We start from the raw sequence: 25460 nt of genomic DNA, 5'->3' as shown, positions 1-25460 counted from the left end.
TTGTTCAGATTTCCTTCCCTGTTTTATTTTAAAACTTTATTTTCTAAGTCAAGGCAAAGTTGTTTGTACCCAGCCCTCCATGACTGTCTCCTAAGTTTATTTTAGTCTGTAGGTTTGTTCCCTTTGGCTCCAGCTTTTTTTCTTTTTTCCCATTTGTTTTTAAAGACATCAGAATTTCTTCTTAACTGTGGAATCTCCCATAGTCTGGACCTTGGCTCATGGATATCACTGGATCTCCAAGATGAGCTTTAACTGGTTCTTCTGACCTGGTAGTTTCCGTGACTCTATAGCAGATCTGGAGGCTGTATCAGTTCGAGTTTGGATTAGTATTTGGGCAAGAATCCTTCATGGTAGTATTGAGTTCCTTCTGTCAAGAGGCATCTGATGTCTGATCCTCTGTCTTCTGTGATGTGAGCAGGTGACTTGCCCTCATCCTTTCTCTCTAAAAGGACTTTTTCATGCTAATGTCTCAATTATATTATCTCATTTGCATTTAGCACCTTGCCTACTTTTATAAAGAAAAACATAACTTTATAAACCATTTGGTTCCCTTGAGGTGTACTTCAAATAGAAAACCCAAAGTAAATTCTTGATTCCTTCCCTTTAATTTTTGGAGAACAAAATGGCAAGCCGCTCCAGCATTCTTGCCTGGAGAATCCCGTGGACAGAGGAGCCTGACGGGCAACAGTCCATGGGATTGCAGAGTCAGACACGACTGAGCCACTTTCACTCATCACTCACTCCCTTTAATACTGATTCTCAAAATACTGTGTTGTTTCTCTAGCACCATCCTCCAATGATGACAGATTTATTATCAATTCCTAGATCTACACATAGCTGGTATGTTTCAATCCATTTTTGTTTTTAATTTTAGCCTTTAAGAGACAGAGTATGTCTCTCTCTTGGTGATTCTTAGGTAATTATCCCAGGTAGGATGTATACCTTTTCAAAATGTAGGTGTGCATCTTTTCTACATAAAGGTATTTTTCTTGAATTATTTTTTAACGTTCGTTCTATTTCATTGCTTTGAGTTTCCATATTGGTGACACCAAGTACACTGCTTGGCTCTCAAAGTGTTTTTTCCCCTTTTATTTCCAATTTCTTGGGTCTCTGGGATGTCTTTCCTATCTTTCTTTGGTCCAGTATCCCTTTTCCCACTGAATTTGTCTGTTCTGATATGTGCTGCTATTTCATAGCATCCATCATCTTCTTTGAAAACTTTAGCGCCTGTTCAAAGAATCAGTAAACATTTCATTGGAGTGTGGGGCTGTCTTCCGGCTCCTTCTGCCTATGTGCATGTCTAGGGTGTGTTTCACTCATGGTTCTCTCGCTGACCTGATGTGGGGCAAGACAGTGACTGTTGCTGTAGCTCCAAGTGAACTGGGATGGTTGCAGCAGGATGGTGACCCGGGACAGCCTTGCTGGCTCTGGGCCCTGGGACGGGCCTCGGGCTCCTCCCCGCTTCCCTATGCAGCTGTGGATGCCCTGAGGGTCCTTGGCACCATGGTCTGGCATCGCCTGCTCACAGTGTAAGTTTTGGGGACCCCTCACCCCATAATTTGCGAGGACACAGTCTGCAGGCTTCTTGTTTTGACAGCTCTGCCTACTTTTGTGTGAGGACTCGGATAGATTAAAAAGCATCCTTCGCTGTATTTCACATCATGAGGTCTGTTTGGTCTTAAGCCTCAGGACAGGAACCCCTTAGCATCCTGTGTCATATGACGGATTCAATCGGGCCATCACGTGTCCTCCAGGGCCCCCAAAGGTGACTCTGGCTGCAGCCAGTGGGGGCAGGAGGGTGGTCTGGGTTTCGCTGTTGTTGTGACAGAAGTTATGAAGCTGCGTCTGTGAGATGCACGGCAAACCCTCAGCCGGAGGGCACCCTGGCCGGTTCTCAGGGCTGAGAGTGTGGTGACCTCACGGATGCAGCGAAAGGCGCGGTGGGACCTGCACGCTGCTGGGGCCTGGCGTTGTCTCTTGTCACCTGTTGGGTGACATTGCTGGTGCTCTGAGGCTGCCAGTGTGAGTCCCCAGATGAGGGGGGCGGCCACACAGGGTCCAGGACATGCCTGAGGACCTGTAATCGCCAGGAGGTCCTCTCAGCTTTAGCCGACGAACCCTGAAGACGGCCATGTAGCATCCGCAGTCAGGCTGGGGGCAGACCTGGGGGCAGGGCCTTCTCCAGCAGCCCCATCACCTGTCTCTGGACCCTGGGGCACCTGCCCATGGTGCTCACAGGGTCTCCTCCCCACCCCAGAGGGGCCACCTGCCCGCACAGAGACACGCTTTCCAGGCGGCCTCCCCAGGAAGGAACCCTGGCCTCCGAGACCAAGCGCACCTGCAGCTGGCACCCCCCTCCATCCTTCCAAAGGCCCGCGCTGACTGGGCTTCGGTGAGGTGGGGGCCGGGGGTGGTCTGCTCATTCCCTCATCCCCTCCCCTCCACCCGCGTGACTCCTGGTTCCCAGGGCTCTGAGCACGTGGACAGAAGGCTGGGTGAGTGTGGTCACCCCTGTGGAAGGGCTGCTTGGCCTCAGGAGAGTGGACAGCAGCTCCATGACCCCCAGAGCCCCTCCCGGGCAGGAGTCACCGCCTCGGGGGTCAGGGGGTGGGGCGAGGGCCGGATGAGCAGGGCTGAGGGGAGCAGGGCAGGGCCGGGCAGGAGGGGGTTGGCCAGGTGGTCAGCAGTCAGCAGTCAGACAGAGCAGGGGGCAGTGAGCCCCGGCTGGAGAAGGAGTACTGAGTTCTGAAACAGCCCAGGCTGCAGCCGGGAAGCCTCAGCCTACTCCTCCAGGGGGTCTGTGTCCCTACCCACATCAGGGCCCCGTCCCTGCCCATCTTAGAGCCCCATCTCTGCCCATGTCAGGGCCTCATCCCTGCCCATCTTAGAGCCCCATCCCTGCCCATCTTAGAGCACCATCTCTGCCCACATCAGGGCCCTGTTCCTGCCCACCTTAGAGCACCGTCTCTGCCCGTCCTAGAGCCTCGTCCCTGCTCGTCTTAGAGCCCCGTCCCTGCCCATCTTAGAGCCTCATTCCTGCTCATCTTAGAGCCCCATCTCTGCCCATGTCAGCGCCCCATCCCTGCCCATCTTAGAGCCTTGTCCCTGTTCATCTTAGAGCCCCATCTCTGCCCATGTCAGGGCCTCATCTCTGCCCATCTTAGAGCCCCATCCCTGCCCATCTTAGAGTCCCATCTCTGCCCATCTTGGAGCCCTGTCCCTGCCCATCTTAGAGCACCATCTCTGCCCATCTTGGAGCCTCATCTCTGCCCACCTTAGAGCCCTGTCCCTGTCCATCTTAGAGCCCTGTCCCTGTCCATCTTAGAGCCCCGTTCCTGCCCACCTTAGAGCGCCATCTCTGCCCACATCAGAGCCCCATCTCTGCACACTGGGTGCCAGGGCTGCTCCATCAGGCCAGGGACAGCAGTTCCTGCCCAGCTCCCATGGCTCCCTGACTGGGGCGAGAGCCTGGGTGAGCCCCTGGCCAAGACTTCATCCTGGGGAGGTGTCCTCCTTGATGCCACTGTTGGCTTTAAGTCTGGACCTCCACATAGACGAGCAGTGCCAGCTAAGCTGGTGCCCTGCACCCCAGCCCAGCCGAGGGCCTGGAGACCACCTGACTGATGGCCCGGTCTTCTGACAGTGTCAAAGACACCCTGCCACGCTACAACGGCAAGGCTAAAAATGAGAGAACACAGATCTTTCCAAGTTGGCCTCATCCGAAGACCATTTGTTACAAGCCACATGACAGAGTGTCTGAGGCCCCACAAGGCAGAGATTCACAGAAACTTTGATTCCTGCAGAATTTTATATCATGTCTCACACCAGAGTTACAGCCTGGCAGCATTTTGATGATAAATTCCTAGCCCTCTTTGCCAGAGGAAAGAACAGATTCTCCCCATCGATTAAATTAAATAAAAGATGAGATGTCATCCGGCTGAACAGAAGGCTGGAACCCAGCCTGGGGAAGGGTTGGTGTGGATCATCAGAAGCACCAAAGACAATGAAGGTGAAGTATCACCACTACTGTCATCGCCATTATTGTCACTGTCGAGTCACTGTTGTGTCAGCATCATCACCATGATCACCACTGTGTCACCACCATCCTCACCATCACTGCCACCATCACCACCATCATCACTGCCACCACCAGCATCATCACCACCATCATCACCATCACCATCATCATCACCATCATGACCATCATCACCATCACCATCACCACCATCACCACCATCACCACCAGTGACACATCACCATCATCACCATCACTACCATCATCCTCACGTCATCATCACATTACCATCAACATCATCAACTCCATCACCACCATCACCACAATCAAAACCATCACCATCACCACCATCACCACCACCACCACCATCACCACCATCACCACCACCATCACCACCATCACCGCCACCACCAGCATCATCACCACCATCACCATCATCACCACCATCACCATCATCACCACCATCACCACCATCACCACCACCATCACCACCATCACCGCCACCACCAGCATCATCACCACCATCACCATCACCATCATCACCACCATCACCATCATCACCACCATCACCACCACCATCACCACCATCACCGCCACCACCAGCATCATCACCACCATCACCATCACCATCATCACCACCATCACCACCACCACCATCATCACCACCATCACCGCCACCATCACCACCATCACCGCCACCACCAGCATCATCACCACCATCACCATCACCATCATCACCACCACCATCACCACCATCACCACCATCACCATCATCATCACCATCACCACCATCACCACCATCACCATCACCACAATCAACACCATCACCATCGTCACCATCATCACCATCACCATCGTCACCATCAGCGTCACCATCACTATTTTCAGACCTGTCATGTGCTGAGGAATTCACATGCCTCTTCTGAGTTCTCCCAGCTGTAAAATGAGCCTCCTAGGGTTGTGAGAAGGATTAAATGAGGTGATGCAAGTAAAGTGGGAGGAGAGGGTCAGACTGTGTTTTCAGCAAATATCAGGCATCCTCTGATGGGGCCTCAGGGTCTCTGTGCCACGCTGTGCTCCTTATCTCCGACCTTTGCTTCAGGCGGCATCTGGCATCTGGCGCCCCACCTGGAATAATGAATAATCATAAAAAGTATGACAAGGAAATAAGCATTCAGGAGTTGTTTTATGTCCAGGAATCATTTAGGAAGTCATGAGCCTGTGGATCTCAGTTCCTTGGGATCTTGAGGATAAATAACCACATGTCCCACTTCTGTGCCCTGGCAGGGAACTCATGTCAGCTGCCAGGGACCCGGACCCCACCCTGGCGGACCTGCTGGCCAGGCAGGGGTAGGGGCAGAGGAGCGAGTCAGGGATTTGGGCAGCAGGATCCACAGGACACACCACCCTTAACTCTTTGGGTCCTGGAGCAACAAACCCCAGATGATGGCTGTGGAAGGAGTAGACACAGATTCTGCCGGCCAGGGCTTTCCAGACCTCTTGGTGGGCGCGGTGGCCATCCTGCCCCCGCTCATCAGCAGCAGGAAAGCGAGGTTGTCCCTGTAGGGAGAGGCTGGTGCTCGTGGGACCCGCCAGAGTTATCAGATTTTGGCATTTCCTGCTGCACATTTTTATGAACAAATTGGACAGAGATGCAGGAGGCCGGCTTATCACATCTATGGGGACTGCAAGATTGGGAGAAAGAGCTAATAAACTGATGGCAGAATGGAGATGTTTAAATATTTCAACAGGACTGAAAAACAGGCTCACATCAGCATCACAGATGGAGGCGTGTCAGGATCTTCCTGTTCAAACTGTTTTTCCAGAGATGCAGTCCAGCGTGCTCCCATCATCTGCCCTGGTGCAGCAGCAAGTGCCCATGCTTGAGTCAGTGGGCGGGGCCTTAGGCCTGGAGAAAGGCACCCCTCCACTGCACGCTTGCTGCGAAGACCATGCCGCATTCTGAGTCAGCCTCTCCCACCCTCTCTCCTCCTCTCCTTCCTTCCCTCCCTCTTTCTTTCCTTCCTTTTCTCTCTCCTCTCTCTCCTCACCTCCCCTTGTAGACTAGACAGTAAGGAAAAAAACACAACACTTTCCTTTGAACTGTAACAGGCAGCTGGTCCGTGGCCATAATTTCTTGGCCAGGGTGACCATGCCGACTCCAGGATGGCAGCACTGAACCATTCAGGAGGCAGAAGAGGCAAGCCTGTGGGTCCAAGAACTGGCCTCCAGGCAGGGACAGAAGTGCCAAGGCCAGTGGCCCGAGTCCCTCAGCCCCAGATAAACACAGGAAAGTCCATCGTCTGCAAAAGAATCTTCTACCTGTAGCATCTAGCTGTACTGCGTCTGCTCTCGAGCATTTGCTGGAATAATGTGCTGCCCTGGGCTCACGGGCAGGGTCAGGAAGCCCTGGCACACGTCTTATGAGCGGTTCAGCTGCTCCGGCTCTGTGGCGGTTCTGGGGGAGGGGAGGGAGGGGAGCGGGAGGGGGCAGAGCTCAGGGCGGGGCTTGGCTCCCCTGATGTCTCCCAGGGGGGTGCAGGAGGCAGGGGCCATGCCCCTCCCCTTGCAGTGAGGAGACCCCAGCCCTGCAGTGGTCCCCACCCCCACAGCCACTCCAGGGCTCGGGTACCCAGCGGGGCCCCCGGGGACAACGCCTCTCACCCTCCGTATGATGTTGACTTTACTCTATTTTTCAGTATTAGGATTTACTTTTAGTACCAAGTTTTTCAGACTTAGGATGTAAAAAATATTTTTAGCAAGTTTGCCTTTGCTTTTGATTGACTCTAATTGAACCAATTGCTTTGCAGTCTGGAAGGCGTCCAGTGGTTCTGAACAAAATATTTTGTGGAAAAAGCTGTAATCCATGATCATCACATGTTCCTATTAATCTTGTTTCGAGTTACAACAATGCAAGACTTGTTTCCACACTTCTATTTTTAACTAATGAAAATTTATTACAAAGAAATCCTAATTATACCCTTTGGAGTGTGATACAATGGCAAATCCACTGGCAATTTTCTTTTTTCAAAATTCCACATAATGGCATAAGAAGCAAAGAATGTAAGTTCTCTTGAAATCGTTGGTCTATAAATAAGATTCCCTAATGGGCTGAGCAAGCAAGTTGTTTTTCTTTGCACATTCTGTGTGAGGTTGGATTAATCCATATTATAACCCTGATGTGTGGCAACCCCTGTTAGATGTAGCACATGGTATATATATCCCACGTCCCTGGCATGTCCCAAGCTGTTAACCTGCGTGTCTTCACGGCACCCTGGTCAGAGCTGGAGAAGCTGCAGGCTTGGTGGGCGTCAGGAGCTGAGACTTCCCCGGTGACACCAGTGGGAAGGAAGCCACCTGCCAATGCAGGATATGTAAGAGACTCGAGTTCGATTCCTGGGTCGGCAAGATCCCCTGAAGGAGGGCATGGCCACCCATTCCAGTATTCTTGCCTGGAGAATCCCACAGACTGAGGAGCCTGCTGGGCTATGGTCCATAGTGTCCACAAAGAGTTGGGCATGACTGAAGTGACTTAGCAAGCAGCACCCATGACCTGGATGGTTGTCTCCTCCTCCCCACATGCGGGGATAGAGATATGCCCAGAACATCCTGCGCATTGCCCTGGCCTCTGTTCCTACATGCTGGGAGCACCTTCCGAGCGGTGACAACCACAAATGTCTGCAGACGCTGCCACAGGTCCCCCGGTAACAGATCGCCTGGGGAGCCCTGATCGTAGCCTACATCAGGAAACCCAGACATGCATGGTGTGAGTGCCTTTAACCCTGCAATTCCTGAGGAGCAGCAGGCTTTGAAATGCTCGTGCCCTGGTGTTCCAGACCTGTGAGTGCCCAGGACGCTGTCCGTGTGTGGGGGGTGGGAAGTCAGCAGACTCCTCCTAAGGACTGCCAGGAAAGGTGGCCTCCGACCAGGCTTGCACCGGCCTGTTGAGGTCACTGCCTGCAGTCCTGGGCCTGGAGGGTGGGGGAGTATTGGTGGTGTTGTTCAGTCACTAAGCCGTCCAACTCTGGACTGCAGCACACCAGGCCTCCCTGTCCATCACCATCTCCCGGAGCTTGCTCAAACCCATGTCCATTGAGTCGGTGATGCCATCCAACCATCTCATCCTCTGTCATCCCCTTCTCCTCCTGCCTTCAATCTTTCCCAGCATCTGAGTCTTTTCTAATGAGTCAGCTCTTTGCATCAGGTGGCCAAAGTGTTGGAGCTTCAGCTTCAGCATCAGTCCTTCCAATGAATATTCAGGACTGATGTCCTTTAGTGTGGACTGGTTGGATCTCCTTGCAGCCCAAGGGACTCTCAAGAGTCTTCTCCAACACCACAATTCGAAAGCATCAATTCTTCGGCATTCAGCATTTTCTATGGTCCACCTCTCACATTCATTCATGACTACTAGAAAAACCATATCTTTGAGTATGCAGACTATGACTTTGACTTTGTTGACTTTGTCAGCAAAGTGATGACTCTGCTCTTTAATATGCTGTCTAGGTTTGTCATAGATTATCTTGCAAGGAGCGTCTTTTAATTTTGTGGCTGCACCCACAGAGGGATCTGGGTGTCAGAGCAAGGATGCCTTCTGGGCAGCAGGGGTCCAGTAGGCACCTCACGGGTGAGAAGAGGCAGAGAGGGAGGAGATGGGGAGAGGTTGGGGGCGAGGTGCTGGGTAGACCACTCCCCGCAGGGCCTCGTCAGGGAGCAGGAAGGGTGAAGGTGGGAGTAGCAGTGTCTATCTGGCCAGATGCTTTCTTCCAGCAGCGGGCGTCAAGGTGCGGTGGAGGGAGGTTTCCAGGTGCTTCCAGCCTGAGAAGTAGAACCTCGAGGACCTCCATCAGATGGGCAGTTGGACAAATGATGCGAGTGGCCGGGTCGCTGCTTCGTGAGGGGGCTCTCTCCTTCCTCTCGGCCGCCCCGCCTGGCCCCTCCCCGTGCCCACACTGGGCCTGGCTTCCTCCCTGCCCTTGTGTCCGGGCCTGGGCTGCGGCCACCCCTGGGCTCACGGTCACCTAGCTCTCCCTGTCCTTAGCAGACCCCCCAGGGTGAGGTCCTGTCTCACTGCCGTCACTAAATCCTCCCTTTTGGGCTAAACCCCCAGATAACGCTTTCTGCCCTCTGGCTGTGGACAGAATAACTTCCTCATAACTGTCTTCCATGCCTCTGTCCAAAGTCAAGTCTAAAAGCCAAAGTGGAACCAGGTTCAAGATGCAGTGACTCGTTCAAGTGACAGATTCGCTCCGTTCGCTCAGGTGACAGCAGCCTCTGGCAGGGAAGCTTCAGGGCTACTCGGCCTCCTTCCCAGGCTGTTCTGAGTGCTCTCAACCCTCAGGCCCACTGAGGTCTCCCTCCGGCTTCTGTTCCACTTTCCGCCCCAAACGCAGCGAAGCTGTTTGCATCCCAAGGGCCGAGCCTCGTCTGAGCTGGGTTTTGCAAAGTGTTCAAAGACTCTGCTCCTTCCAGGGGCCAGAAGGGCTTTGAAAGGTTGCAGTGAGAATCACGTGGGTCTCCAAGGCCCTGGTTGACTCTCTGTATCTTGTTCCCTGAAGGACGGAAGGCCACGTGAGTCCCAGGCCCCAGGAGGCAGAGAGACAGGACGCGGGCGCCAAGACACCCCCGCCCCAGATCCTTCTGCCGCTGGAGGAGCGAGCGACCCACTTCCGAGACATGCTTCTGGAGAGAGGGGTAAGGGGCCCACGGTGTCCGCCTCAGTGGGGGTGGGGGCGAGCCGGCCACCGCCCCCCCGGGACCACTTCCCCTTCCTCACCGAGCTGCGTGCAGGCTACATGCAGGACTTTCAGGGGCCAAGAGACACGCAAAGGGACCAGTCCTAGGAGGGAGCAAGGCTTTGGAGGGTGTGATGCGTCGCGGGCGGTTCTTGCCCCCTGTCCGCGGATGCGGCTGTGCGGTGAGCAGGTACAGGTCTCCCGGAAGGGACGGTCCCCAGGACGCAGCGCTGGTTTGTGTCCATGGCCCTCCTGCAGGCGCCCGGCCGGCTTCTGACATCCAAGCCTCAACGAGACGTGCCCTGCGGTGATCTCACTCGGGGAGAGGCTCGCACCCCTCTGGGTCAGCTCAATGGGTTTTGAACAGTTGGGATGTCCTAACGGTTGTTGACTCCTGAATCTCATTTGACTTGAAGGGGGACAAGCATTTTAATAATTGAATCCCAGTCCAATGACTTTTATTTCCTGTTTTGGCTTTTGGGTATAAAATGAGCCTGATACAGTAGCTCAGCCCAGTTGGATTTCTTCGTAAGATGAGCCTGAACGCAAAAGGCAGTGCTAGGAGCTGGTGTGTAATGATAATTACAATGAACACTGTAAGTGGCCTTGGGAATGCAAAAGCAAATTCCCTCTGCACCCAGGACAGGCTGCCTCCTGCGAGGCCCCTCCCAGAGCAGGTACAGCCACGAACCAAGGGGAGGGCAGTCTGCGGAGACCCCGACTGCCCCCGGGAGAGCCTGAGCAGGGCTGGCACCTGGGCGGGCGGGGCCCGAGGCTCCCGGAGCTGAGCCGGTGTGCGCTCTTGAAGAATTAGGAGTGAGAAGGAGATTATCTCAGCCACCCTCCGAGGGGCCCCTCGTCTCCTCCGCACCATGAATTTTAATGCACGCGTCGCTTTATCTGTCTGGAGACACTCAAAAGTAAAATACAGCCCTCGGCGCGAGGACCTGGAGAAGTAGGCTTGTGAGCTCAGAGTGGCGATGCCATATGTTCAGTGTGAATTCACGGGGACGCCTAGGGACATGTGAACTCACACGCACACAGGACTCGTCCCCAGTGTGGACAGAGGGCAGGTTGTTTTAAAAAACATGATTTTAAGAGTTATATTTACTAGGCTAAAATGCTGTTTTAAAAAAGAATCCCTCCCCATGCAACTTTCTTCTTTCTTTTAAGACGTAGAGGTGATTTCATCAGAAAATCCTGTAGGATGGGATGGTCTTGGGAGCAGCTGATGCTCTTGTGAAGGGCGTGTGTGTGTGTGTGTGTGTGTGTGTGTGCGCTGTGTGTAGAGGTGTATGTGTGTGTGTGCTGTGAGTGTACACAGGTGTGTCTGTGTGTCTCTTTGTGCGTGGTGTGAGTGTTTACACGTGTGTCTATGTACCATGAGTGTATACATGTGTGTGTCTGTGTACCATGAGTGTATACACGTGTGTCTGTGTGCCATGAGTGTATGTGTATGTCTCTCTTGTGTGTTCTCTGAGTGTATATCTGTGTGCTATGAATGTATACATGTGTGTGTGCTGTGAGTGTATACACATATGTGTCTGTGTGCTGTGAGTGTGTATATGTGTGTGTCTGTGTGCCATGAGTGTGTGTGTGTGTCGTGAGTTTATATGTATGTGTGTCTGTGTGTCATGAGTGTATATGTGTGTGTGTCTGTGTGTGTGCTGTGAGTTTATATGTGTGTGTCTGTGTGCCGTGAGTGTATATATGCATCTCTCTGTGCATTCTGTGAGAGTATATGCGTGTGTGTCTCTGTGTGTGTGCTGTGTGTACACGTGTGTGTCTGTGTGTGTGCTGTGAGTTTATATGTGTGTGTGTGTGTGTGCACTGTGAGTGTATATGTGCGTCTCTCTGTGTGTTCTGTGAGTGTGTGTATGTGTGTCTCTCTTTGTGTTCTGTGAGTGTATATGCGTGTGTGTCTCTGTGTGTGTGCTGTGTGTACACGTGTGTGTCTGTGTGTGTGCTGTGTGTACACACGTGTGTCTGTGTGCCGTGAGTGTATATGTGTGTGTGTGCCGTGAGTGTATATGTGCGTCTCTCTGTGTGTTCTGTGAGTGTGTATATGTGTGTCTCTCTTTGTGTTCTGTGAGTGTATATGCGTGTGTGTCTCTGTGTGTGTGCTGTGTGTACACGTGTGTGTCTGTGTGTGGTGTGTGCTCCCTACCGGGCCCACCGCAGACCCCACGTGGCCGATGGGCAGGGCTCCCCCGCACCCTCCCCTCACTCCGGCTCGGCCCTCACTGCCCCGTTCTCAGACTCCCCACGTCAACAGTCAAGACGTGACCTCTCCCCCTGGCTAAGGAGAGGAGGCCAGGGCCAGAGTGCCAGGCCCTGGCCGCCCCAGCCCGCTGCTCCCACGCTGGAGAAGTGGGTTGGCCGACGAGCCCCAGGTGCCCCGGGAGGATGGAGCCGGCTGGATTGAGACGCCGCCACTGCCACCCGAAGGGGCTGCCTGCTCCGTGACCATCGGGCCCGCCTCGGGGTCCTGAGGGCTGGTGCCCAGCGTCCCCGCCGGGCTGGGCCCTGAGCAGTCTCCCTCGCCCTGCCCTCCTCGCACTCTTGGCACGAGGTCCCTTTCCTGGGAGGCCCCCCGAGCCCCGCCCGCCAGCTCCCTGGCAGACGCGTGGTGCCCCACGGCCGCCCTGCGTGCCTTCCTTGTGGTGGAGTCGTTGTGCTGGGTCCCGGAGGCAGGGGCCTCTGCGGCCCCACTGGGCTCCTCGAGCCTGGCTCCAGGCACTGGCTCCCAGGGGCGCTCAGCAACCTCCCGGGATTCCCTTCACCTCCAGGCCCCGGTCTTCTGCATGTGCCCTGGGCCGGCCCAGCGCTGACCAGAGAGGGGGCCCATGGTGCCTGGATGAGGGGGTTTATCTCCTGGAGCAGCTGTTCTTCCCGTTTCCTGCTCCTCCGCTCGTGCGGCCCCAAAACATTTACAGGATAAGACATCACTCACGATAAAGCGGGCTCCTCTCCCCACAAAGTCGCCAAGAGGAGGATTCTTCTCTGCAGACCACAGCGGTGGAAGCACCTGAGTCTTGCCCCCAGGCCTCTTCTGATGGCAAGGACAGTGCAGGAGTAGTCGCAGTTCTGAGGCCTGAGAGGACCCCGCCAGCCTGTCCCGGTGGGATTAACAGAGAATTCCCTGAGAAGCAATGCCACCGTGAGCGTTTGAGAAACATTCATCTCGTCAGCGTCCAGGTTCCCACCTCTTTGTTTTGGAAACCAACCAAGTCCACCTTACCCACACAGCATGATATTAAGCCACTTGGGGGGTGAGGGCTGCTGGAGACCCCACCCCGCCCTCTCAAGGACACGGAGTCTACGTGATCTCCGATGCATCCCAGAGACCTCAGCTGAGCGATTTTACTAAGCGGGTATTCAGTGCACGCTTGCCTCATGAGGTGAGTCCCCCCAGCCTTGGCTCTTAGACGTATTCACATAGGAGAATCAGCAAAAACAATGTGGAAATGGGAGGCACCAGCTCCAGTATTCTGGGTATTCCCAAGAGATAGAGATGGGGGTGAAGCTGAGACCCTCATCTTACAAGGATTTCAGAAGAAGCCCACGTACCCCTCATGAATAGAGAAGACCAACCTGAATGTACTGCTGATGTCATAAAGCAATGCCCGCGTTTATGACTCTTGATTTTATAAAGTATGTCGGCAGATTTTATGAGTTACTCATGCTCAAGAGGCTTTCATGGCTAAGCCCATCAGATTTCTAGTTGCTTAAAAATGAGGCTGAAAAAGGTCACCTTTTTCATAGACTGAGTGATTAATAAGATTTTTTATTGCATTTGTTCAATGCTTCAGCTCAGAGATTCATGTGCTTATAGAAAGAGGGAGCTAGGTGTATGATTTCTGGTAGTTTAAAAAGGGCATGGTTTGGGGTATGCCATGGGGATTTTGGCTTGGGGAATGCCATGGGGGTTTTGGCTTGGGGAAAGGCTTTCATTTTTGTGGTTTTGTAATATGTAAATGGAAGACTTTGTTTTTATAGTCTTTCACTAGTATAAACCACAATAGAGCTCTCTTTAAACTTCAGTCTATAAAGGGCAGGATTAATTGAGTAGCAGCTGATTAATTTAATGCTGTCTATTTAGATAAATGCATTAGAGACAATTTATCAAGGGTCTCTTCCTTCTGCAAAATAGCCCTTGGGAAGTGGCTTTCCCAGAGGCCAGGAAAGAAAGACTGTTCCATAATCTTGAATCTTGATTCAGACACTCCCGGGTCCCTCTGCAGGGGAACCCCCGGCCAGCTTCGCAGCTGCAGGCAGCCTTGGGGAGACTGGCACAGTGGCCAGCTCTGCAGCTGAGACCCCTGGACTTAGGATCTGAGCCTGTGTAGGAAAGAGGAATTCACAATCCACACACCCGCCCCAGCGGGCCACAGGGCTCTCTCTCTGTGCTAAGGAGTTGTTGGTGCAAAGGCCATCCAGATGAAGGAGAGACTCTTCCCCTGGTGCCGTCCTGCCATCACGGTGCGTGCCTTCTCCCTTCTCCCGGGTGGGGGCAGGAGCACCGCCCCCCGTGGCTGGCGTCTAGTGCCCCTTTGCCCAGATGCGTAGGTGGCGTTGCCTGCAGCTGTAGTGGCCGCTGGGCCAGATGCATTTGGGAAGGGCTCAGTCACGTGCAGGTATGCATTGGGGTTGAGATGGCCCTGGAGGCCAAGTGCCTGAGTCGTGGCTCTGGAGTCCTGGAGACTAGCAGGAACTTCTCCATGAGACATATCCTTGCTCCTTAGGAAGCTTATCTGCTTCATGTTTCTATGGCAACTCTTCAAAGTCTCACCAGGCACAAGCCACTAATAAAACAAGATCGAGCCATCGAAGGAGTGCATGCTCTTTATAAGAAAGATGCAAAATTCAAAGAACAGGAATAAAAATCACCCGAAGTCCTAAGACGCAATTGTTGCCATCAATGGATACCTTTCCTTCTAGTCTTTTTATCCTAAAAACAGATGTTAAAGCACTAGCAAAATTAAACACTCGTATTATGTAGCATAATACATATCATACAGTATAGTTATATAGTATTACCAGGATTGAACCGTAGTTAAATGTGGCTGAACCAATTTTTTATTTTATTTGTCCGTTAACTTGGGCTGTGCTGGGTGATCACCGCTGCCTGCTGGCTCTCTCAAGTTGTGGGGAGCGGGGGCTCCTCTCCAGTTGCGGTGCGAGGCTCCTTATCGTGGTGGCTCCTCTCGTTGCAGAGCACAGGCTCTCGAGGGCCGTGGGCCTCAGTGGTTGTGGTTTGAGGGCTCTAGAGCTCAGGCTGAGTAGTTGTGGCAACGTGGAGCTTCGCTGATCCTCAGCATGTTGCATCGTCCTGGACCAGGGATCAAAGCCGTGTCCCCTGCATTGGCAGGCAGATTCTTAACCACTGGACCACCTGGGAAGTCTCATTTAAAAAATATATATATATATAGGTAATTTGATAAGGTAATTTATACATTTGTATACTATTTTCTCCTTTGAAGCAGTTTTAAAATATTATTATAAACCTTTGGAAACATTTTTGATGAGGGTATAACTGTTCATTGTCCATTCAAAGCGCCCTCATTTTCATTCATTTAGTCTATTGCTCCATTTTGCTAGTTTAAATAATACTCCGATGACTGTACTGATGCATGAATATTAGTTTCTGTGTGTGTGGGATTGCTTCCTGCATGCCGTCAACATCTGACCTGTATTATCAAATTGTTTTGGAAAAAGTTGTTTTCACACAATGTATTCTCCCAGCAGTATTTGAAAGTTCCTGAAAATTTGTTCTCTCAGCACGCTCCACCACCACTGAATAGTAAGAAGTATAGATATTTACTATTTATTATTTTTTGAATCTCATGGTTCCTTCCCTTTGATTTGTGTTTTCCCTCGGCTTCTGTGCTGTGGTTCTTCCTTACTGAATTAACGGCCACAGCTTTTGGTGATTCCACTCTGCAGATATGACTGTGGTCACCTCTTTTAGTGAGTAGACCACGGTCTAACAAGAAGATGACCTGGGGGGCGGGGCACATGGATCACCCACTGTAAGCTTAAGACGGGAGTATAACTAACCCTAGTGTGAAAGCTAAGTTAGGTGAGATATTGTGGAATAACAGTGCAAGATTTTATTTACTGATCAAAATACAAAAAAAATAAAAAGGACAAAAAGTAGTAACACACTCTGAGCACTGGGAGATGGGGCAGAAGCTAGCAAGTCCCAGAGTCCTGGTGGGGGGCACCCAACCCCTCTGCCATTTCGGGGTCACCTGGGGGTCACCTGGGCTCAGGGGACCTCTTCACATGCTAACCAGTCCCTCTAAATTTAAGGTTGGAGCATCGCCAGGGGCAACACTGCACCAGGAAGGGGTGGGGCCAGGAGGAAACCCTCCACTTCCTGACCTGTGATTGGATGAATCGCAGATGGGTTCCAGCAGGTTCTACCTGCGTCCTCCACAGTCCCCCTGAGGGGTGGCACCCTGGGGGGAGCCTGCTCTCACCCTGAGCCCTTCTCCTTCCCCACGTCGGTGGCCGGTATGCCTGGAATTCCCTCCCAAACGTCAAGACGACCCTGCGTCCCAGGCAGGCTGAGCCCAGGAGCGGCCTGCTTGCTGCATCCTGTGCTGCGCCCGCCTGGAGCCGCCTTGAACAGTCAGGAACTCCAGAGCCAGAAATAGAAGACACAGCTGTGCGTTCCAGGAAAGTGGATAAAGAGGGTAATGGCGTGAGAGCTAATTGCAAGGAACACGCCGTCTGTCATCCGCAGAGCCGCAGGCAGCGAGGAGGACAGAGCGGAGGCCCAGAGGGAGGAAGGGGGCGGGCGGGGCACGTGTTCACACCCGACCTTCAGAGTCAGGGCTGGAGGCTGTGTGGGGGAGAGGGGGGCAGCCCTGCAGGGAGGCGAGGCAGGGAGGGCGCCGCTGACGGAGGGGGTGGTGTTGGGACCAGGCTGGGGGCTGGAGGTGCAGAGCCAGGAGGGGACCCCTGCTGGCCAGGCAGGCGGTGGCCCCGACCCCGATGGGGTGGACCCTGTTCCATGATGTGGCAGCAACAGTCTTAGCTTGGGGACTGCGCCCCGGCCAGGGTCCACGCGGCTGCTCCTTCCTTGTGCCTGTTTGAATGGCAAGCTCTGCTGTCAGCCCTTGTCGAAATGGCAGGGAGCGCAGTTCAGACCCCAGGGATGAGTCGGGGCGGGGGGTGGGGGGGGTGGGGGTGGTGTCTGCCGCAGAAGGCTGGGAGGAAGGAAGGGCCTGGCCCCCAGCACAGCCCAGGGGACCCACTGCCTGAGCTCTCCTGGTTCCCAAACGATGGCGATACTCCAGGATGGGGCTCCAGGGGGAGGTCAAATAAAGATGTGTGTGAGCGCTCGCCAGAGCCCTAACCTGCTGGCGTGGGCTGTGTCCACATGCACTCGCATCATGACGGAGCGCCGACCTTCGCCCGTGGCAGGGTGCCACTCTGTGTCAGTACCCACTTGGTTCCGATGCTTCTGGGAATATGTTGCCGACTCTCAGGAGATGACATGAAGATCACAGAACATAGGCCAGGATGGGAGACGGAAACACCTCAGACCCAGCCAGGCTTCAGGGAAGGACTGGATTTCTGCAGGAAAGGGTCTAAAACGGGCTGATGAATCCCACTACCCAGGACCAAAGCACATGTAAAATCCCAGAGTATCAAAGGAAGGTCTGTTATGCAGTGACGGATGAAGATTAAGGTTGAGAATGAAGGCCACGTTGGAGGCAAGAGGGTGCATTCGTCGCAGGGACCTGCTGCGGGGGCACATCCCGACAGTGGTCCCAGGACTCCGACCCCAGGACGCCCATCCTGAATGACCCCCTCGCTTGAAGGGGGGCTGGCCTGCAGATAGGATGGAGGCGTTCCCCTGTGATGGTGTGATAGTATGTAAGATGGGGCCTCATATGTAGAGGTTCTCCCACCGGTTTTGAAGAAGCCATCCTACTGCAGAGGGGGCCACAACAGGGAATTCGGGGACCTCTGGGAGTGGAGAACAGCTCCCCACTGGCCTCTAGCAAGAAAGGGGAGGCCTTGGCCCTGCCCCACAGAATGAGCCTACCAGGACATGACTGCAGGGATGCAGGCCTGGGGAGGCTGGTCTTCCATCAGGAGCGAGTCTCACAGTTGAGGCAGCAACAGTCATCAGGGTCCTTTGGGAAGAGTCGATCCGGTGGACAAGGCCGTGTCCCCCTGCAGGCACTGTCAGACCCTGTTTCACACTTGACTCCAGGCCCCTGTCGGCTCCAGCCTCGGTCACGGGCCCCACGGCTGGGCTGCCCCTCCGCCCAGCACTGCACCCTCCTCCGCACGTCAAGAGCACGTGTTGGCCTGGCTGTCAGGTTATGTGGTGACGTCTGTCTGACCATCACAAGCTACAGTCACTGTGGAAATGACTCTTCCTGCCTCGTACGTTGCTCAGTTGCTCACTCATATCTGACCAAGTCGTGTCCGACTCTGTGACCCCATGGACCGCAGCACGCCAGGCCTCCCTGTCCCTCACTCTCTCCCAGGGTTTGCCCAAGTTTGTGTCCTTTGAGTCTGTGATGCCGTCCAAGCATCTCATCCACTGTTGCCCCCTTCTCCTTCTGCCCTCAATCTTCCCCAGCATCAGGGTCTTTTCCAAGGAGTTGGTTCTTCGCATCAGGTGGCCAAAGTATTGGAGCTTCAGCTTCAGCATCAGTCCCTCCAATGAACACCCAGGACTGATCTCCTTTAGGATGGACTGGTTGGATCTCCTTGCCTTGTATACACATTGTAATTTCCTTTGGAGCCAAGGATGATATGCTATTTTTTTTTCTAATTTAGTTTGTTATACATCTAGAACTCCTAAAATTCTCATCACACGGGTGGAATCAGATATGTGACCCCGGTTCTTACTAATCGCCTGCCTTTCGTACAGAGCTGGGAACTTGCAGGGCTTTTCAGGGCTCTACGTGATGGACCGATGCCCATCTGATTGGGCTGAGCTGAAGCTGACCATCCCTTCTCTCCAGGTCCACCCCAAAGCTCAGGTGGTCAGGCATCAGCTCTGGCCGAACAGAGGGACCGTTCTGCCCTGAGGTTCTTCCAGAATCCTCCCCACCCCCACCCCTCCATGATGTGTCAACACCTCACCATGCTCTTAATCAATTGAGAAAGATCCCCGGGTGGAGCTTGGCTCACCCTGCCCCATAAAAGAGCTCATGAGTTTTAAAAAGAATTTTGATTTTTATTACTGAATACAGAAACGGTCAATGTAGAAAATCCTTATAATGTTCCAAGCAAGTGAAAGTTGCTCAGCCATGTCCGACTCTGCGACCCCATGGGTATACAGTCCATGGACTTCTCCAGGCCAGAATACTGAAGTGGGTAGACTTTCCCTTCTCCAGGGGACCTTCCCAACCCAAGGATCAAACCCATGTCTCCCGCATTGCAGGCAGATTCTTTAGTAGCTAGGGCACAAGGAAGCCCAAGAATACTGGAGTGGGTAGCCTATCCCTTCTCCAGGAGATCTTCCCAACCCAGGAATCAAACTGGAGTCTCCCACATTGTAGGCAGATTCTGTACCAGCTGAGCCTCAAGGGAAGCCCGTTCCAAGCAAAGCCCATGTCTATGGAAGTAGTATCTCTACCAGCCATGCTGTAACCTGTTCAGAACTAGGAGCGGGTGGGCCTTGTTGATGGAACCTGCCCATCAGCTACCTGCCCATCAGCTTCTCCTCCCCACTGCGCTGAGTCCGTCCCCCGCCCGGGCCCCTGGGCACACATCGCATCTGGCTCTTCCTGTTGCTCTCAGGACAAGCCTCTGGTTCCTGAGGCCGCCGAGTGTCCCCACATCTGCTCAGGCCGTCTCTCCTGCTTCTTCCCAGCTCTGCACAGTCCTACGGCCCCCTGTGGCCCCCACGTTCCCCCAGTTCCCGGAGCCTGGCCTCCACGCCACGGACAGTCCCCGCTGAACACCCTCTCAGGCCCCTCCATGGGACAGGTCCCGCCCTGGAGACATGGGACCATCCGCCCTGGAGACAGTTTCCCGCCCCCCCAGGCAGATGGGGGCCGTTCTCCTTTGCACCTGGGCACATCTCTGGAAGGACACTCATGCCCCTGGAAGATCCTGAATTCACTTTCTGTCTCACCTCCCACCAAGCTGTCAAGGTCAGTGGCCTTGATTTATCTTCTCTGAACCCACAGCACCCAGCAAGGGGCCTAAGACATAGCCAATATTTAGCCAGTGTTTTTAAGTGAAAAAATTATTTTTGGATGACTTTAAGGTTTCACTGCCCCATCAGCTGAGAGTCTGGAAGTGGCAACCTCCCAGCAGCAAGGAGCTCATCTGGATCTCAGGTCCCAACATCTTCTCCGATAAGAGGGACCAGGGCTTCTCAGAGAATGCTGATTCTCGGGCCACCACAGGAGAGATAGGAGATGATCCTGGAGCATCTTCAAGAGCCCAGAAAACAGAAGAATGGGGATACATCCCCGGGACACAGGAGGCAACCACAACAGCCAAACCTGGAGCAATTTGAACACAAATCAGCAGTCATGTTAGATTACAACCCAAAGTATGAAATAAATATCTATGAGTTTATACTGACATAAACAGTTGATTGAACTAATAAGTAAATGTGGGAGAACAGACAAATACCCCATCCAGAAGGATTCCAAGGAACTTACACAGATTCTTCCATATCAGGAGGTGGAGCAGACCCCTCGAGTGGCATCATCAACTCAATGGACACGAGTTTAAGCAAACTCTGGGAAATAGGGAAGGACAGGGTCGCCTGGCGTGCTGCAGTCCACGGGGTCACAAAGAGTCAGACACGACTGAGCAACTAAAGAAAAACAGAACAAGCACATAGAGACTTCTCTCCACAGAGGACAGCACAATGTAGGGAAAAAGCATAAATGCAGAGAAGAAAGACCTCGGCCAGGTGATCAAGGTCAGCATCAGCTGTGATACGTCACATTGACAGTACGGACCTTGATAGGAAAGACATGTTACTCTGGGGTCTTCCTCCCCAAACCCACAGCCCCAGTGGAACTGGGGAAAAACTGGGACAAAACCCAGCACAGGGACATCTCATGGAACACCTGACCAGCTCTCCTCAGAGCTGTCAAGGTCATCCCGGCCAAGGAGAGTGAGGAGCTGTATCAGCCCTGAGAGCCGGAAGAGATGTGAGATTACACGTGGTGTTTGTCCTGGGTGGAATCCCAGGACAGAAAAAAAATTAGGCAAAGACTAAAGTAACTGAGTAACGTGTAGACTCTTGTTAATAGTAGTGCGGATCCATCTAGCACACCAGCATTAAGATGTTAGCAATATGGGAGACCGCGTGTGGGCTAGATGGTAACTTCACAGTATTCTTGCAAGTTTTGTGTAAATCTAAACTATTATAAAATAAGGTAGTTTGGTTAAAAAGTTACCTACCTGAAAAAGGTTTAAGTGTTGATTAAAAATCAATTAAAATTGTGCCAAATTCTGACTAATTGCAAGACGGTGCCCTCTGTTAAGGCCTGTGCCATCCTGAAAATTCTTACAAATATAATTTCTCCTCTCAAGATAGGACATTTGAGAATGTCTCAGCCTCACAGATACAATCAGGGCTTTAGATCAGGGCACTTGGCCCTGGAAGATATCCAGGGTAGGCATAGTGTCATGAGTCTAGAAATTAAATTTTCTTATGCTTGAAAAATTGATTTTCTTAAAAGTTTGACAAGTCAAACACTTTTAAATGCCACTGCATCCCCAAACCCGTGGTTCCTCAGGGCTGTTTCTCACCATCGACCAGTTCAGCGTGACTCGGGCTCAGCATTAGATGTTAAAAGCAACTCTACTGAATATCTTTCTTCAGGTGTCAGCGTTTTCTACCTGGGAGAAAGAATTACATAAAATCGTGTTTGATCCACGCTATCTCCTGCTGAACTCGGAGGAGCGGAAACAGGTAAGGAGGTGGGAGGCACGCTGACAGACTCAAGAGACGTGGCGTTATAAAGTGATGCTCCGTCCAGAGGTTTATGAGGACACATGGGTGCCTGGTGTCTTCGCCGTGTCTGTGGAGAAGCCGTGAGGTTGAGTGCTTGCCTGTGGGCTGTGAGGGGAAAGTGCCCTGAGGGCGGAGGGGGTTACCCTGGTTCCTGCTCTTGGTGAACTGTCTGGTCACGACCCCCAAAGACAATACTCATATTCGAAGGTGAAAACTCAATCTGGGGGAGCATGAACCATGTCCTCAATGACTATTAAAAAGACTTAAGGTCCTGTATAAGAACAGTGACATAGGAGAGGTCCAGGGATCATAGGAGCAGAAGTAAAGGATGGACGTTTCTAGAAATCAGATCCCCAGAAAGGCAAGAATGGGTTGCAGGCCTAGAGGTCATTTTAAATGGATACCTGGTAGAAGTCTACCCTGGCATGTTGACCAGTCCCATCAGTGAGCCAGAACCACTTCCAGGATTAGACAGACAGACAGACAGCTGTGTGGACAGGTAGGGAGGCCTGGGTTCTCACAGCCCCGCTGATGTCTGTGGCTCCCGGAGCACTCCCAAGAAGGGCCCTGAGAGAAGTTCCAGAAGGATTCCAGTTCTGCTTCTCTGATTCCATCCCAACCGGGCTTCTCCCCCCACCTTCCGAGAGCAGAGGGGATGCGTGTGGAGAGTGGGTGACCGGGAGCCACCCCTGGGAGCAGAAGCCCCTCGAAGGTCATCTCAGGGGAGGGCGCTGGCGTCATGGGCCTGGAAGCGTCCGTCTGATTTCAGACGGTGGGATCCTGGAAAGCCGGAGCCTCAAGGACAGAAAGTGCGGCTTTATTTTCAATTCTGTCGTCAGCCCATGAAGTTCCCTTAGGGTGCAGACCAGGGGCTCAAACAAGGCACTCGGGCAGGGCCTTACTTGGAGTCTGGACGTTTTATGTCTATTTTCCCCTCAAGCTGAGGAAACGGGGCGACTTTAATCGTTGGCAACATCGCACCCTTTTGTTGCAGTATTAAAAATCAGAAAGTTCACTCTGTAACTATGACCACACACGGTGAGAAGCTTGTTTATTTTGGTGGCAGGATCACTTTAAACCATAAGGGATAACGCTCAGGGCAGCTGCCAATTCTGTCACACTGACCGTCGAGGTCAGCGCTGTTGCCTCTAGTCCATGGATGTTTTCAGAGGCCGTCAGCCCCTTAAAGGAAGCTGAAGAAGTAAGCCTCTCCTCCGCTGATGGTGTGATGTTTAGGCCCCGTCTCTCAGAAGGCAGGGCGCTCAGGGCCCGTTTGCTTGCTGGACAGACTGGGCTCCCGGGCCGAGTGGGGACTCTTGCCTGCTGTCTTGAGTCTGGAGGGTGGTCACGATCCGAGAAGCACCCTCAGGATCAGCAGGGCCGCTGACCTCTGCAGCCCCTGTCAGAGAGGCAGGCTCTGACGGGAGGGGCTGGGGTGCCAGGATGCACCCGGGGCAGACAGATCAGACCAGATGGACGGTCAGCTCACACCGAGTCCACCCTTTGTGGGGAGCTCACAAGCATCTTTGTGAAATCACCAGAGGACACGTCAGGCCCTCCGACGTTCACACTGCACACAGGCGGTGCTCACCCCGCATTGTGGTCCCCGAGCCTCACGAGGAGGAGGAGGAAGTCCTTCAGCACCAGAGAGCCTCAGAGGGAACCTGGCATCGCCAGAGAAACCCCGCCTCCCGGCAAAGCGGCAATGTTGTCATTTCTCAGAGGCGCAGAGCTGAAGCTGAGCTGATGAAGGAGACAGTGTCTGGGCCCCATTCAGAAAGCATGGTCCTATTTATGAATGGGTCTGGCTGGCACGCGGCCGTCATGGACTCTGGGGGGGACCCAGGATCACTTAGTGTTTGGTGGGAAAAGCCAAGGCTCGCGGTGTGTTCACTGCGTCCATTCCTCTGCGGGGGGCTGCATGGGAGTGGTGAATGGGCCTGAACCGAGCGCAGGGGTCTGGGGAGCGTGCGTCAGAACTGTTTCTATGGCAACAAATGGCAATCCATCTTATTTCACTGAAACACGCCATGACAAGATAATGGCTAGTGGTCTGTCTTTTAAAAAGTCATGCCCCGTTTTGAATAAGACTGGTGTAATTTGTTAAACAGGAGGAAAAAAAACCTGTTACATTAAATTATAGCGGCATAAATAAAGCGCCAGAGCAAAGGCAGTGGAGAGAGCAGAATCTGATTAGAGGGATAAATGGTTCCAGGCAGGCAGAGAAGCAGGTCTTTCTCACAGCTCTGACCCCACTGCCAGCCAGGGTTTCTATCCAGATTTAAAATTAATAGAGCAAAACTCTGACTAATGATGGAGCCCCACGCTTTTATTTGGATAATAACCCTGCATTCACCTTTTTTATTGGCTGAAATTATCAGAGAACTGGAGAGCTTATGTTACCATTTGCCTTGAAGGTGAAATAAGCCAATCATATTCTTAGTTAAATATATATATGCTCGCTCTCTGTCTAAGTCCTGTTCGTGAATATTTGATTTCGCTGGCGATTCTTCTGGAGGTGAGAAGCATTTTGGATTTATAGTCCCACAGAGGCTACCAGGACTGAAATGGAATCTGAAACCATCAGACAGAGCCAAGGAGACCCACTCTGCCCGGGGAGCGACGGGGGCTGTGACCCACCGCGTGGCCGCTTCCAGCTCTGTGTCCTCAGGAGGATCCTTGGGAGGAGCACAGGAGACTCCCTGAACTTTTGGTTCAAATTCCAGGGTCTGAAAGGCCGCTGATTGGGCTGGCACAGAATTGCTCTTTATTGGCCTAATAGGACCCAATGTGGGCTTTCACTGACCTTTTTTATTGATGTCCACATACACATCTAAATTTGCCATGAAGTGATGGGACCTGGTGCCATATCTTCGTTTTCTGAATGTTGAGTTTTAAGCCAGCTTTTTCATTCTCCTCTTTCACTTTCATCAAGAGGCTCTTTAGTCCTTCTTCACTTTCTGCCATAAGGGTGGTGTCATCTGCATATCTGAGGTTATTGGTATTTCTCCTGGCAATCTTGATTCTAGCTTGTGCTTCATCCAGCCTGATATTTCGCATGATGTACTCTGCGTGTAAGTTAAATAAGTAGGGTGACAATATGCAACCCTGACGTACTCCTTTTCCTATTTGGAACCAGTCTGTTGTTCCATGTCCAGTTCTAACTATTGCTTCTTGACCTGCATACAGATTTCTCAGGAGACAGGTCAGGTGGTCTGGTACTCTTTAAGAATTTTCCACAGTTTGTTGTGATCCACACAGTCAAACAATTTCACGTGGTCAATAAAACAAAAGTAGATGCTTTTTTCTGGAACTCTCTTGCTTTTTTGATGATCCAAAGGATATTGGCAATTTGATCTCTGGTTCAAATGCCATGGTTTCTGTCCATGGCCTTTTCTAAATCCAGTTTGAACATCTGGAAGTTCATGGCAAATAGATGGGGAAACAATGGAAAGAGTGAGAGACTTTATTTTGGGGGGCTCCAAAATCACTGCAGATGGTGACTTCAGCCATGAAATTAAAAGATGCTTACTCCTTGGAAGAAAAGCTATGACCAACCTAGATAGCATATTCAAAAGCAGAGACCTTAGTTTGCCAATAAAGTCCATCTAGTCAAAGCTATGGCTTTTCCAGTAGTCATGTATGGACATGAGAGTTGGACTAATAAGAAAGCAGAGCGCTGAAGAATTGGTGCTTTTGAACTGTGGTGTTGGAGAAGACTCTTGAGAGTCCCTTGGACTGCAAGGAGATC

The 25460-nt window shown here is 52.5% G+C and overlaps 1 protein-coding gene across 1 annotated transcript in view; it reads left to right on the top strand.

Moving 5' to 3' along the window:
• TCERG1L (transcription elongation regulator 1 like) overlaps positions 1-25460 on the top strand; it is a 197146-nt gene that overhangs the window by 165483 nt on the left and 6203 nt on the right. Inside the window, exons 9-10 of the mRNA XM_061163193.1 lie at positions 9571-9706; positions 21578-21667. Coding sequence (XP_061019176.1) covers positions 9571-9706; positions 21578-21667 — 226 coding nt within the window. The remainder of the gene's footprint in view (positions 1-9570; positions 9707-21577; positions 21668-25460) is intronic.

Source organism: Dama dama, chromosome 15 (genome assembly GCF_033118175.1).
Source record: "Dama dama isolate Ldn47 chromosome 15, ASM3311817v1, whole genome shotgun sequence".
Taxonomy (NCBI): Eukaryota; Metazoa; Chordata; class Mammalia; order Artiodactyla; family Cervidae; genus Dama; species Dama dama.
This window is presented reverse-complemented; position numbering and strand designations above follow the sequence as displayed.